Source organism: Dermacentor variabilis, chromosome 10 (assembly GCF_050947875.1).
Source record: "Dermacentor variabilis isolate Ectoservices chromosome 10, ASM5094787v1, whole genome shotgun sequence".
Taxonomy (NCBI): domain Eukaryota; kingdom Metazoa; phylum Arthropoda; class Arachnida; order Ixodida; family Ixodidae; genus Dermacentor; species Dermacentor variabilis.
In genome coordinates, this window is record NC_134577.1 from 46002588 (window position 1) to 46018861 (window position 16274).

At 41.9% G+C, this 16274-nt stretch overlaps 1 protein-coding gene across 6 annotated transcripts in view; it reads right to left on the reverse strand.

The window, feature by feature from the left end:
• Positions 1 to 678: 678 nt before the first annotated feature.
• Positions 679 to 16274, reverse strand: part of LOC142560462 (CAP-Gly domain-containing linker protein 4-like) — a 35933-nt gene continuing 20337 nt past the window's right edge. For 4 of the 6 annotated variants that reach the window (XM_075672589.1, XM_075672592.1, XM_075672590.1 and 1 more), the window contains 3 exons: positions 12921 to 12981; positions 12651 to 12745; positions 679 to 8518 (listed from right to left, as the gene is read on the reverse strand). In XM_075672589.1, coding sequence (XP_075528704.1) covers positions 8307 to 8518; positions 12651 to 12745; positions 12921 to 12981 — 368 coding nt within the window. In that variant the 3' untranslated portion in view covers positions 679 to 8306. The other 2 variants (XM_075672591.1, XM_075672593.1) reach the window with 2 other exon arrangements.

Below are 16274 nucleotides of genomic sequence, written 5' to 3' on the forward strand. Positions count from 1 at the left end.
CACGCCGGCGTTGTGACGGCGAATGTTCGCTGTCACTGCGCGCGCTTGACACCATGCTTGCTCATTTAGTTATTGAGCAAATGTTTATGGGAATCTATAATATGATAGAACTACGAACCCTACCTCGTTTAGTTGTCCAATACTTTGATACTTTGTTATCGCCATAGTGCTTTGCCATTCGGGCAAAACTATGACTTACTATCAGGCCGCAAAGAGCGCGTGTGTTGTCAGCATGGCATAGCATTCTTGACAGGAAAGGAGAAAGCATAGTTTTCATGGAGTTTTCTTATCAGAGGGTGCTATTCTGGAAATTTCCAAATTCCGTCAAATTGTTCATTTTGAAATCCTGTCAACTTTCTACGGCATCTCCGAGTGGTTCAAAATGCCACCATTACAGAATTTGGCAATATGGCGGAATTTGACAATGAACTAAGAAGTTGCACTTAGCTCATGCAACAGCAGGACCGCAGTAGTATGCGATTTAACTGGTGCTTAAATCTCCATGTTCAATTAATTCAAGCTCCATGTAATGTTAGCAAGAACACGTACGCATACGACATAAGCATATGACATGTGTCATATGCTTACAATAATAAGTGCCATGTGTTTAAAATGTCCTTGCAAACATGGCCTAACAAGTGGGCATGTAGTTGTCATGAAATTGAACAGCAGGCTACGTTGTTGAAACCAATTTTTTTCTTTATTAATGACTATATGGCTGAATCTTTTTAAAGCATACACGGTTTTGTATAATGCAATACTAGTGTAACGATCTTAACATCCATTTGCATTTAATAAATTGCACCAAATATTTTTAATGACAACCAGAATTGTTTACTTCACGTAAGACATCTGATATTCTTACTGAAAGAAAGTAGTAAGTGCAGCTTCAACAGTGAAAACGAGTACAAGAAATAAATGACAAAAGTAAATATTAAAAGAATCTGCACTAGAATAAACATGACACAGCAACTATGCATGGGCTCTTTGAATTCATGAGAAATAGGTTAGATATACACATCCACCACAGAAATGCAGATTCTATAAATGCCAAGCCATTCAGGTACTCTGGCTAGTGCAAAATGTTCGAAACATAATAAATGAGAAACCAGGTACCAAGAAATTAACTATTTATCCCTGTCTCATGAACTAGCCACGCCTGCCAACTAGCACAGGAAACAAACGACAGCTCCTCTAATAGCAATAAGCATAAATAAGTAGAGACAGTATGAAACAAAAGCAATGTTGTTTTGCCATGTCAAATAGAGGTATGTTTCAATGGCAGCCAGCAATTAGCATTGTTCCTATAATAATAAAAGAGAGCTCTAAGTTCTAAAAATGCATAGGGTATGAGCTTTGAAATTTGCTAACAGGACAGCATGAATTCATTTCACACTGCAGCACCATATAATGGGTGCACGAGGTCTTTGATGACAAAATGATGACCTCATGAGTAGCAACGATATTATTGACAAGAATTGATATATTCATTCAAAAATGTTTACATTGTTTGTTCTGCCTGTGTTTTCAATGGAAGTTGAACAAAAGGATCTTGAGCTTCAATTATTGACTGACTTTTGCTTCAATAACGGCTACCTGTTTCAACCAGATAGTGCATGTTGGTTTTGGCCAGTGCTTCAATGATAACAGCCTTTAGCAAGTTTTTTAGGGGTGTAGCACGTTTATATTCATAACTATGATCCCACATTGAAGGTGACGTGACCGTAGAAGTTCACAGCCACCCAATGTTGGGTGGCACTGGCCCTGTAGGAGCAATCAAATTAATTAAGAGTGGCAGCAGATGACATTGTGCACAGAAAGGATGGAGAAACAACCACCTAAATGTTGTCTGACTACCAGCAGCACTAGTTTCTCCCTTATTTCCCTTTTTTTTTGGATAATAATTGTGTACCATAAACTGCTGTCTTGCTCCAAAAAGGAATGATTTGGAGGCATTCATGAAAGTGTCAATCTCAATGTCGCTGTGGTCGGCATGTAAGGCAACTAGGACCGCATACGGATTCATCTCGTTTGTACAAAGGAAAGCTGATATCCTGGGATTAAATGTGCTAGACAGGTGACAGAGTGGTTGTGGAAGATGAAGCCAAGCAGAAAGAATGAGAATGTTAAAGGTCTATGGTGACTTGATGTCATGTCTTCAAACACATCGTGCACCCAGTACATTACATCACGGTCGTGTTCTGCGCAATTCTGGTCAGATGAGACCTCACATGAAGGGCACAATACACACAGACAGTGGAAGAAAGAAACAAAACTTGGCAGACATAGAGGAAGAATCACTCAAGTCTTGTGTGCTGCATGCAAACAAAGAGCAACTTCTGAACATATGCTTCTGATGACCAATAATTTAATTCTGGGGTATCCCATGCAAAAAAACCCCAATCTGATTATGAGGCACACCATAGGGAAGGTTTCTTGATTAATTTTGACCACTTAGGGTTCTTTAACGTGCACCTAAACATCAGTACAGGAGCTTTCTTGCATTTCGCCCCCACTGAAACGTAGCCACCATGAACGAGATCGAACTCACGACCTCGAGCTCAGCACTGCAACACCATAGCCACTGGGCAACCACAGAGGGTGTGACGTTATGTGGAGCCACGATGAAATCACAAGTGATGACTATTGCAGTGCCATGGGAGGCATTAAATAAAACACCAATATTCACAGCCATATAAAGAGCAGTTCCACGTAGGCACATGGAAACCTATGTTGTATTTTCCTTCATATTACAGTAAGACTAACTTAGACTATGTTATCATGCCTGTTTTCAATAAACATGTTCATTGTTAGCTTAGTGCTGTGTTCTGTGTCCTCCTCATCCTTCATCCATTGTCTCTGTGCACTGTACAGCTGACATGAGCAGGTCAAACTAAGTAGTGTTCTGGCACATCCTTAAGATGTACAAGACCAGCACAGCACCTTATTACACACTTCCCAAGTCACAAAGAGAACTTAGGCATTCTGATTCAGCAATGTTTTGCACACCCTAATGCACAGCTCTATGAGCGGCTATCTCTGCCGACTTCCACAAAAAGGCAGAAAATGTTAGGTCACATCCCACATCTAGCAATCCTCAAAACCTCAAGTTTTTTGAACGACCACAGCCTCTACATTTCATGAAAGTCACAGACATGAATCTCAGAGAACAAGTGTGAACTCAATTCACTGAATCTTCATTATGTTGCTCGATCATTTACACTCCTGGTCATCAAGTGAAAAAAGTTCACAACCAGTCTCACACTGTTTTGACATAGTGGATAAAAATGCAATATCGTCACTAAGGTGCACCAGGAAAAAAAACATAAAGGGACACATACAAATGTGTATGATGAGAGAACCATGGCTTTGGTAATATTGCTATGTTTAAGACTGATTTTCCTTGTGTGTCTTGTTATGCCACTTGGCCATCTAATGACTATGATATCCCCTGCAGCCATCAAATAATTCACACCTGTTGAAGATGTAGCTTTCAATGCATGCCATGCATATTCAGCATCATTAAAAACAAACAGCAGAACAGATTAAAGATTTCCCAATAATCATTCTCTTGTGTGCTCTGTTTACTTTTTTACTATGTAGTAATTACTACTGCCCTGATGACCAAGTTCAAAATGTTAATTTGGCTTACATCTAGAGGTGCCTTTCATGAATGGCGTTCATGACGCAGACACAAAAACGATTTTGCACTGTGTTGCACAAAAATGCGAACTGAAACGTGAAAAAGATTTCTTACTTGAGAGCAAACATGCACAAGGGAAATATATAAATGCTAAACAGAAACAAAGCTCATGATAGATTGATGCTTCACACTGCACTTAAGAATGAAGTGCAATGTGGAGGGATAACAAAAGCACCTCCATACTTTCTTTACAGTAATTTATTAGTTCTTATCTGTGACTTGGATATTCGTGATTTACAGCACAAGAAAGACCTCCGGGAGCCAAGGAAAAGGTGGAGATGACATAAGTGCTGTCTTTTAAATGAAGGTTTATAGAAAACATCTGCCAATATACAGAGTCATAAATGAAAAAGATTAAGTGATGTTGCTTACAAGGTCATGCTGTCTTACAGCAAGACTTAGCTTGGCCAAACAGGCTGGTTTACCAATATCCGCTTGAGGCAACATTTTCATTTACTAAAAGGTGCACTCGGCTCTTATTTATCAAGCCATTGTTGTTCATGTGGCTGTTTATCAGATTTCAATAACACTTACATACTTACAAGGCATGTAGATAAGTGCACCCGTGAAGTTGGCATTTCCAGATCAAGAAGTGTGCACAATCTTGAGCCAGCCATTTATCGCTCAAACTAAACATGCCTTTATAGATAACACTTTAACTGCACTTTGCCTTTGTGAAAACTGATTTTGTTCCCACACTTTTGAAATTCTCTATTTTCTTTTGTACGAGTGTGACCTTGTACATTTGTTCAGCACAGGTTTTCAATAAACCTTCAATTGAAAGATGGCACTCATGTCATCCCTACTTTTTCCTTGTCTCCCTTCTTTTCCCCCCAATGCTAACCATGAACCTTTTACAACTCATCTAGTATTCCATTCGTGTTAGCTTGGATATGCTGAGTTAGGCACATGATAGTATATGTTCCAAGAAACTGCACAGGTATCCTTAAAGTCTAACTGCACTGATTATGCAAGAGAATCGCACTACAATGTATGCATATTCACGGCAGTACAGCCACCACCAGACTGAAGATGCATCTATTGTGGCTTAACTTTAACAAACACAGGCTGTAAGGAGCAAACCTCAAGTTATTGGGAATCGAGCACATTCAAGGCACCTCAACCAGAATACTCAGGCACCCTCCACAGGAAAAGCAAGAGAGAACTTGAGGCAGTGACTGCCAGAGAAACACTACTAGTACATGTGCTCTGTGCGTCATTAACATCTAATTACTCCCGAGCTATGAGCATGCATGCTTAAGGACTATGAGCAACGTGGGTGCACTAAGGGTGCGGCAATTCCCCACAACTCCTGTTGCACATGTGCTGCAGGGAACTCAATGTCAATGCACAAGGGACACTAAATAATTGCTGCCCTTGTTCTGTGCATCATGCACTAGACTTTAGTCTTCTAACTTCACATTTGTGCTTTCTTTAGACCATGGTTCACTCGTCAATGAGCAGTGTGCAAAAACTATACAAATAAATATTACAAACATGCAAAAGTGTGTGCAAGAAAAAATTAACTAAGATGTGATGTGTAAACTTAGGTGTACATAAGAAGCCCAGAAAACACATAAATCAGAAGTGTGTGTGTTCTTTTTTCGAGGGGTGGGGTGGCACACCTCACTGGACCTCTTGAAATGCACTGTGCTAAGTCATGGTGCTCTCATGCAACCAGCACACTATTCCTTACTCTGTACTCAACTTTGGTATTGTAACTGGCAGTGGAGCAGGCATCATCAACTACCAGTAGAACAACAAATAAGTTATCAGTGGAGCCCTTGGTTTTCCTAGAACCTTGTATGCAAACCCTTGCTCTGTGCCTTAGGTGTGAATTTGCCCTAAACAGAAGCAAACAAAACTAGCTCCACCCCGTGCTTCCCAAACCCCAATTTAAAATCTAAAGGTTTATTCCCTAGCTCGAGATCTGGCACAGGGTACAGCCTATTTTATTACCTGATAACTAGTGGAGTGCTCTCAGGTGAGGTAGAGAGATTCATCAGACAGCAGAGCTCCAACTATTGCTGGCATCACCACCCTTAGCCAAGATGTTGGCACGACACACATGTGTTAGAACAGCCCAAGACCCTAGCCAGGTCAGAATCATACCAGGACGCTCTAAAGGCCTACCACCATGCATCATCACCATACCGAATAAAATAAATGTACTACATCAAACAAAGCATATATTTTGGCAGCAGTGCTGATGCTGGCACTGCTACAAGGTCACACCCCAACTCAACTAAAAGCCCACTCATCACTTCCTACAACGCAGTTCACAATAAAAAAACATGCTGCTCCGCAGCATGCTTTCAAGTGAAATTAGGAACATTAGGGCACAAGACATAGTGCCTAGTAACTTAGTTCAGTGCTCCTCAATCTGTGGCCGTTCTCTTATGCATGCATCTGCATAAATAAAAGATGCACAGATCTCTAAATGACCGCTGAAAGTTTGAGGACCATCACCATTTAACTGATTAACATTATTCGCTTCTATCCTGCAGTTCATTTAGATCTGTGGCACGGCTTCAGCCAAATTACACAGGTCAAACACTTGATCCAGCTTCTCAGCAGATTACTAGGAATGCCTGGTACTGAGCTTTTTCGCCTGGGGACGTATTCTGTGATGATCGGCAGTACTATCGCCTTCGCATGACGTAGCGCTCAACAAGCCATCAGCTCATTCGATTTTGCTCTACCAGTCAATCAACATGCACCTGAAAGCAATACTAGTGCCAAAAGTGATCATCACAGAACAGGTCCCCTGTAGTGCAGAAAGTTTGGCACTTCAAGCGACAAAACACACCTGGTTATCCATGAAGCCATAATCTAGATTGATACATCTACTAGGGTAAACATTATTTGCTACAAGAACACAAAGTTATACTGATGAGTTCTTGCAAGGCAATTGATTAGATGTTAACAAGCTCTCTAACAATGACTTTCCACCATTCAGTGCCTTTCCGCAAATATCAATTCTTTAATGTTGCACTGCAACACTGTAACTATACAGTGCACTACAGGGGAGGACAGCAAATTTCCTTCCCTAATGTCTTTTAAATGCAAGTATTTCACTCATTAAAACAGTATGACCACAGCCGCTAATCATAACAGGGACCTTGTACTCATCTAGAAAATTCCATAACTCACTAGACACCAGGAAAAATACTTCAACTTTGCAAGACCAACTTAGTGTCCAACATCGCAGTGAATATCTGATGTTAGTAGGCAACCTAAAAGTTCTTAAATGCTCCTGCACTTAACACTTCGCCTAGAAAGCAGACAGCAGCATTGCCCTTGACCGATGCAATCACTGTGCTTCACAAGCAATCCCCAGCGATTTTCGAGGCACAATGTTTAGCCAGGAACTCCTTGCATCATACACGGTCTCATATATAGCAGGCAATGCTATGGAGGCTAGCGAAACTTCTCTCATTGCTCGCACTCATGACCTAGAAATAGTGCATCATATATAAACTAAACAGGTATGGGGTCTTGCAATTCGACGTAAAATGAAGTATCACACTGTTATATAGCAAAATATGTTGTAATTATTATACGGAAGGTGTCACAGATGTGAAGCTCTTTACAACCGAATAAGTGGAGCGAGACATTTCTAGAACCAGTAGTCACAGTGCATAACTTGCGCTCGCAGCCAAAACATGGTATGTCGCATACTGGAGACACAAATGTGCCCAATTAGTAAATGACGACGTATCTTTATGTTCACAGAGTGAAGTTGAAATGTATGAAGTAGGATTAAGGTAACTGAATTTATGTCCGGCTCTAGCACTAACTAGCCGCGGTACCCTTGACTACTTCTTTCTCTAGGCATGGCATGACATGACGGGCCAGGTCATGTCAAGACAGCACACTGTTGAAGCTCTTGATACATCCCTCACGCTTGATGTTCGCAAAACCCACTCACAGAACCCGCTCAAGTGTTTGCCATTCGATATGAACTGGTAGACTTGGAAGTCTGTGGTCCTTAAAGTTACAATAATGTGTACTGCAATGCTGCATCACATAAAACTGCACTGTGTAGTTGTAGAAGCATGGGGGCTGTATAATCAAACAGATCACCTGGGGGCATCTAAGTGTGCACAAGATTGTTTAACCAGAGGAGGCAGATGCAGCAAAAAAAAAATAAAGGAACTTGAGAGCTGATATGCTTACTATTAATGTATTACCATTAGACTGGTGGCAGAGATCTCACATCAACGACTGAGAGCAACTGTAGTAAAGCATTGTCCTGAATGTAATGTATGAAGGTTCAACAGACTCCCTCTTTAAGACAAAGTCTTCTAAGCGGAGTTCTTGAATAAGCTGGCTTCTAGGACAAGCTCCCAAGGGTGTTGCTTATCTTGCAGTATATATTCAGTGCACTTCTGTTAAGAACTTCCAACAAGACCTATGCAACATATTTTCAAGGTCCCTTCTTATGCTTGTCTTGGGGGGAGTCCTCTGGTATTGCCACAAGTTAGTCCTTCAGAATTGCAGTCCCCGGCTCTGAATAGCCCCCCCCCCCCCATCCAATTTCCCGCCACTAAAAAGGCAGAATCAGGCCTACCATATGCTCAAAGTAAGCTAAAAGCCATTCTCAAGAGTGTGGCTGCTCTTCAAACAACTTGGCGCTATTGATGCCCCGCACCGTGACCTTGTTGGGCCTGACAATGAGACCATGGTTTGGCTTGCACGTGAAATAGCGCCTCCCTTGGACGCTACCATCGTTCCTACCCGTGGGCCCACGCAGTTCCACACCAAGCCAGGTGCCTTCCTCAAAGTGCACTGGACCGATGTACCGGATAACGCCTTTTGGGTGATGGGAACACAGAGGTACAAAGGAGATGGAACAGACGAGAATTAATGCAGATCGTTACAATGACCCAACAGAGATAGGCACTCACATTGTGAGAAAAACAAAACAACAATGGAGGTCAATAGACCCTTATTCCTTAACAGCTTTAAGTTTGCTTTCTTACATTACACTTTTGCCCAGATAAAGATAGTGCGAGTCACCATTGAAAGGCAGACATACCTATAAACATGCATGCTAGTGTTTAACGTTTACACGTCATCAGAGGAACTACACCAACATCTTGAAAATAATAATTTAAAAAGTGCAAAAATAATGTAGAAATCATAAGGCAAAGGAAAAATGAAAGAACACAAAAAGGAGAACTTTTCACAGGTAGCATCGGAAGTAACAATCTTCTAAATTACACTTGCAGTACTTTAATATTAAGCTACAATGCCAGCTGTCTTCCCATCAACTTTCTTGGGTATTTGTGTACAGGATTAGCCCCAGGAGCTGTTTATTATGATACACAAGAAACACTTATTGAACCATGAGAATTCAAGCAGGGTTTCACAATTATATGAAGCATGAACAGTACCGGCGGGCTGCTGATGTTTAAGAAAAAACAATATCTGCAGTCATTGTGTGTCAGCTAAAATTGTCTGTTTTGTTTTCTTTGCTCAACTGTCATATTATGAGTCATTAAACATAATGAAAGATGTATTATAAGTAAATAAAGACTGTAATGATTTCATTCTCAAGAAGCTGTATATCTGCTAAAATGACTGTTTTAGGCCTCGCAACACCATGTTTTAAGCCTATAGCAACATTCCAGACAAGCCTCGCACACCTATAACCATGCATTCCCATGTGACTGATAGGAAACACACACATACAAAATAGCACAAAGTTGCATTTAAGCTAATATCGTAAGAAACTGGTTTCAGTAACGGAAAATGTTGTCTTCTTGTCTCTTAAGCTTAGTTACGCCTATCATTTTCTGTTCCATACCACATTGCATTATTGCCATCACACCTAATACAATCATCGCCCCATAAATAACATATTTTTAGCCATAACAGCGGCAGATGAAATGACAGATATGGATAGAATGGTCACCAGCAGTCATCACTGGGAAGACTAAATGTACCACATAACGGGCCACAACAATAGCCCTGATGACTGTGACTGCTAAGTTACTAGATGAATTAGGCTTAAACATCACAGTATGCTACACTGGCCCTGAGATTTTCAGGATGTTAAGCAAAAGCACGGAACTACGTCAGCATTGTTTATAGGCTACACATCTATCACCTGACAATGTTATTCGAGCCTAACGAAAGCTAAAAAATAAGTGTGGCCAAAAAGTTTACTGTTTGATATTAGTTCTACATGACCAAATACCGCAAAAGTATACTGAATCAAGCTGGAATTTGCAATTTTAGCCATGTCAGACAATACAATTTTTTCATTGGCAGTAGGTCAACAGAATTCCACTGATCGCTACGTCTGTGTTGTTTCTCAAATTTCAGTGTCATAGTTTAAACAATATAAATGCTTACTGAGCATACAGGACTATGGGCCAGGTCAAGATGCATAACACTAGCAATACTAAATCTTCAATGAACATAAAACTGAATGTTCCATGTATATTCCAGGCATTCTTTGCAAAGGCTCTGCAAAAGAACACCTGGACACAAAGATTAGGAAAGTGAGTAAATAAAGCTGCATAAAGAGGTTCAGCATGACTACACTAAAAAAAAAATTAAAATTGTGCAAAAATAACTGCCGCCATGCCAAAAGTGCATTAAATGCTGCTCATAAAAGCATTCCTAAAGCCAGTGATTGTAGCTTGATGCCACTACATGTTACTGCACCTATGGTTAAGCACCTGACAGCACATCAATTAAATTCCTAGACCTTCTAAAAACAACATACCTAATTACATGCTCATTTATGCATAAAAGAGACTCTCTGCTCAAAAGAAAACCACCTACTGTTCCCTCCATGCAATGTGAAAACAAGAACTAGTAGGATAAACTCCTTATTTAAGCCGCAATACAGCCAAAACGATTCATGAAACTATCTTGTTGTTCTATCCCATATACGGAAATAGGTGTAAGCATGAAATGCTCCTTTATTTAAACATATTCAACATGCATTCTTTATTCCATGCCTCCCACAACAAAGTGGCTCCCATGCCCACATCTATCAATGTTCCTGTGCAACACCATGGTCACTTGGAAAACAGCCATAAGCTCGCCAGCTTACACAAGCAGAGCAGGAAGTGGTCTCTGGTCAGGTCTTTATGACACAGTAGAGGTGTGGCAGACTCTACAGGCGAGACTTGAATTCTAGCAGTCATTCTGTTTGCAAGACCTTCAATTGCTCATCTGTCAGCTACTGAACAGTTAATCTTCTATTTTTCCTCATCTATTAGCCTTGCAACTTTTGTACAGCGCCAATTCCAGCTGTGTGAGCTGCTGCCAACAAATACAAATGCACGTTATGCCAGTTTCCAAGGCTGCACTTTGGCGAACTGGCCTTTGTTCGATCTTTTCTGACAGCAGTGAGCAAAGCTTTCTTTTCTTTATCTATCAGTGCATGGCTTCCTTTGGATTCCAGTGTCTTTCCTATAAACTCCAGTGATTTTTCCTTTGAACTGTTACAGAATTCACACTGACTTTTTTTCTTTTTTTTTTACTGGATGGTGGAGTCACCTTACAATCCCATACAATAATTGAGAAGCATTTCGTGCTTAAAAATCACTATGAACTAATTAGGCACACACAAGTAAACTAGAAAGACTAATTAGCATCAGTAACATATTCAATGAAGCAGTAAAAAATGCAATGCCAGCAAAACATGCTTTTTCACAAGAGTCAACTAATGAGTGGCATCCACTAATGGCAAGAAATCAGCGCGGCGTCTCATGACAAATGATCAACCTACAGCAGGGTCACATAGTAGCTGCACAATCTATCTGCTGTTAGACCCGAGACTACACTGGCAACACGCACTTTAAGGAGCTTGAGATACTCTACTGATTAGCGAAACACAACTTGTTACAGGTTGTATTAAAAAGTATACAGGGTGCCTGGATGGTTAGTGCCTATTTTCAATTTCTAAGTGCTTAAAAAGTTTGAATGGATTTCAACAAGATCTGATTTTATTTTGCAGAAAAGTGATTATGAAACATGCTAAAGCATTATTAACATTGTACACGTCCCCAAACTTATCGATAAATACCTGCAGACGTTTTGAAATACCACTGGCAAATTTCTCGAGACTGTCGTTGGATGTTCATCAGAAATCCTACAATTCGCATCTCCTACTCATTCAGCATCTGCTTTTTTGTTCAACAATTCCAATCCTTAAAACAGTTCAGAGAGATTAAGTAATATGATGTCAAATAAAGCTACAACACTTCGTTCAGGGAGGCTGGTCAAAGAGTGTTAAAGGGACACTTAAGAGCAACACTGAATCAGTTTAAATTGACAAAGTTCTCTTGAAGAACTCTACTATTGTTGATTTTGTGATAATAGGTTAACTATTAGAGAAGGAAATGACAATCAAAGTTTCTTTTTCACATTTCGCACTGGAACCCCAAGGCCGGTACATCAGTGTGACATAACAGATTGCAGAGTACTTTTTTACATTTCAGCCATTGTGGTTCACTTAAAGTTCTTGAAACTTCACAACTTCAGTCTTTGGCTCTTTTGGAACATAATGTAGTTCATTTTTACAGGTAAGTTTTTAACTAGACCCGAGCACACGGTGTCAAAATCCGCGACGTCATAGCAACCTGATGCTGGAATTTTCATGCAGTGGCACCACCCGTCTTCTGTTCTCCTGGCCTACCTTCTCTCGGTAAGAGTGGCGGTTTTGATATTATGGAAGGTTGATTTACTAACAATGTTCTAATCAATTTTCTCCTTTAACACACAATAAGCTGCTCTCCCATTGCCTGGGCCTGCAATTCATCATCGTCTGCTGCTTGGTTTCACTCATTCGTTAGAAAGAAGATAAATCTGTTTTTTACTTAGCCAAGTTAATGAATCCGTAAGCCATAAGAAATTCAAAGCAGGCGCTGATATTCTAGACACCCTGTAGGTAAGAAAAATTAGGCTGTGGGTCGGGGCTTACCAAGCTCATTGCAGACAAACACATTCATCCCCACTGTCAGCCAGCAGCCCTTCTTGAGCACGGTCTGCACTGTTTTAGCATGCTGTGACTTTGCGCTGTTCTCGGCGGCAGCCGGAAGATGGGGAACAAACAGGCGGTTAGGGATCAGGCACGGATTCGCACGCTGTCTCGTGCAATGTAATGTAAGCAGTAAAAAGCGTGTAACAAAGCGCAGCAAAAAGAACAGGGAGAGCAGTGGCATTCGAGTTGTTAGTAAGCGACAAGACTCACGGTGGTTTCTTATCAGTGGAAGTTGATCTCTGGGATGCGGGGCTACCACCCGAATCACCATCTGGAAAGAGATGGGGCACCTGTGTCATGAATCATCTCCTCCCGGAAAAATCGTACAGCTGTGAAAAGGTGGACTTACGCAACACAATTAAATCAATCAATCAATCAACCAATCAAAAAAATATTTATTGAATACAATTATTTACAAAAAAACTTGAATATAGACAGCAGAACACCAGTTGTGTGAAGGGTCCATAGAGTAAGAAAGAAATATTAGGATATTACTATAACGACCACACAAAGCAGGTACTTAGGTAGAACGGTAATTAAAAAGTCACACAGAAACTCCTCTGGCAGTTGTCTAAGTATGGCGTAAGCATTATACCACTTGCTCATCTCCACATAGCCCGGTGTCATTATCAATGTTATGAAACTTGATACGACCGGTATAAATGACAGCGCTGCGACAACACGAACTGCTGCGAATGTAGGGGCAAGGTGAACCGATGAGGCAAGTAAATTACTGCAGATGGCGGTGCCAGGTGTGCTAATGACATTATGATTATTATAAGCTGGTATCACTCTTGAGCACCTTATCCATCCACGTCGAACGATTATGTGCCACGCAGACCATATCTTGAGCCCGATCTGAGATGCAGACAGAGGGTGCAGACTTCTGACGTGCTGTGTTCTCACTGCTTCACGTTGAAGATAGATACGTGGGCCCAAAGTCTTGGAAGCTATCTGCAAAAGGGGCAGGGTGCGGCATGTGTGGAGAGATTTGAGAGTACAGTCAACGACTGAATTTTCGGACGCCCAAACTTTCGAACATGCCTGATATTTCGGACGTCTTCGCGGCACCGCCACGAGCTCCATAGAATCAATGTATAAGGACATCTGAAGTTTCAGATGCTCGAACCCCTCGCCGTTCAATTTTCCTAACTTTTCGACGCGACGGAAGGTCCTTTGGCTCCTCGCGCAGTGCCCTTGCGAAGGAAATCGACTTGCAGCCGAAGCATATCACCGCTTTGAACCACAACTAGCCGAATCTAGCCGTCACACACCGATTTGGTCTGGCCATGCTGGCTATTTTCATCGCCGCACTTCCGCCTCCGGCGGAGTTTCTGGAGCGGTGCCATTTCGTTTGTTTGCACCGGCCACGTTTTGGCTAGCATGGTGTGTGGTTGTGCTGTTGTGTCAAGTGTGCTCTGTGACGCCAGGCCTAGGTGCTTCGACGCTCGTCAGCGAACTCCACTGTTCGCAACTTGAGGATTTCGCTTGCCTTCGATGGCCCCCAATCCATCTTCGTTGTCCTCGCCGATGGCATCGAAGTGCGGAAAGCAGTACCGTTGGTTAACGATGGAGACGAAAGCTGCCATTATTAAGCAAGTTGTGAGCGGCCGATCGCAGGCTGGCGTGAGCAAGGAGTTCGGCGCTCATGGACGACATGATCAACGTTCTCCGCTCTGCTGGAGTTTCCATACCCACAGAAATAACTTTTGAACAGTTTGTTGATCCTGACAACAAGCTCGACTTCTGCGCAGAACTGACTGACGAGGAAATAGTCCGTCATGTCGTGGGGGATTCAGAAGACTCCGATTTGAAAATGAGGAGCCAATGCCTGCGCCGCCTACGAGCACAGAGTTGACGCGAGCACTGTTGACTCATCGGTGTACAGTGCTGACATGACCCTTGCTCAGATCGAAGCGAATATGATCACATGCAACCGGAACGCCGTCCAAACAACAACCAACAAGTTCTTCACGCCACTTCAGCAATAACACTGGCTGCCCGACGATGCACATGGACATAATAAACCGGCAGTCGGCTGCATACAGAGTTTTGGAACGCCTCTTTTTATAGCCACTTCACTGATGCTTTGGCAGGGTTTCGGAAGCCTGGTACTTCGCCCTTTACCTCTAGATCCGATAAAGAAAGAAAAAAAGTGAGTTTTTTTGCATGCATTCATTTTTTCGGACTGACTGAATTTTCGTACGTTTTTACGTTTCCTAGAGGGTCAGAAAAATCGGTCGTTGACTGTACTGTGTTCTCGCCGCCTCAGCAACAGGCAGCAGAAACAAATAACCGCTCGCTGCTGAGGGCTCTGTCTTATTGTATGCGTGATTACAAAGAATGAATGTACTTTTCACTTCACTCTGCTGAGTGCTTGAAGCCTGCTTAATGTCCGCTGCGGGTCAGCTAGGTATTGCACTATCTCCGGGATAGGCCCACATTTTTGTCCTTTGTGACAGACGGTTTTTCTCGTTGGGTAAGCATAGAAACGCTTACGCATTTAAAAACGGAACATACGTTAAGAAGTATGTGTAACAGAAGACCGCAAATAAACAATAATTGACACTCTAACACTCTTGTAGTTAGCACTCTGGCAAGTTGATAACAAGGCACATAAGCTATCAGGAATGCTGCGACTATCAAATTAAATTTCGGCAGTTGATGTCCCAAAACTACCCGCTGAGTTATAAGGAATACTGTAATGGGGGCCATCGGATTCATTTCGACCCCCTAGGTTTCTTTAACATGCATGTAAGTATACTAGCATTTTCGCATTCTGCCCCCATTGAGATAAGGCTGCCTTGTGGAGAATGGAACCCACAGCCTTGAACACAAAAGCAAAGCACCACATTCACTGAGCCATCGTGGTGGGGACAATGGAAGAGTAGAAACGATAAAGAGCAACACTACACTCCATTTCATGTATACATAAGCCGGCAAAGTTGCTGGAGCTACCCAAGTAGCACAGTCGTAGAGTTCCCACTCCGGGCATTTCGCAGCGCAGTTCTTTATCTGTCACACCTGCTACAAAATGTCTACAAGTGTGTTACCCCTGCTTCCTGCATGACCTGTTGCTTACATGTATGTCACTGTGGCTATTATAGAACGTACTGCGGTTTGCGCAGGTCTAGTGCTGTTATATTTTCTAGTTATGCTGTCGTCGATGGATTACACATTGCTCACTAGCCTCACTCACGGGTTCAGTTGAATCACATGAACACTTGGCAAGAAGGAATAGACAACTGAGTTATCATTTTGTGCAGGCAGGTTGGCTGAATGCAATGTGGTGCCTGTACCATTTAACCCTTTGAGGGTCAATGACGTAAATATACAGCGCCACGAACAAGTCTCAAAATGGTCGATGCCGTATATTTACAGCGCCGTCTGTACATTTAAAAAGCGCGCCAATTTCCTAACTTTTTCTTTTCTGTTATGTGCTGCCACTATGTGGGAATACAGGTAATTTTTTTCGCGCGCCTCCCTCTCTTTGTTTTCGTTGCATGGTTTGTTTTAGAGCTAGTTTGCTCCTGTGCCTCTATATACTACCGCTGGCGCATTTGT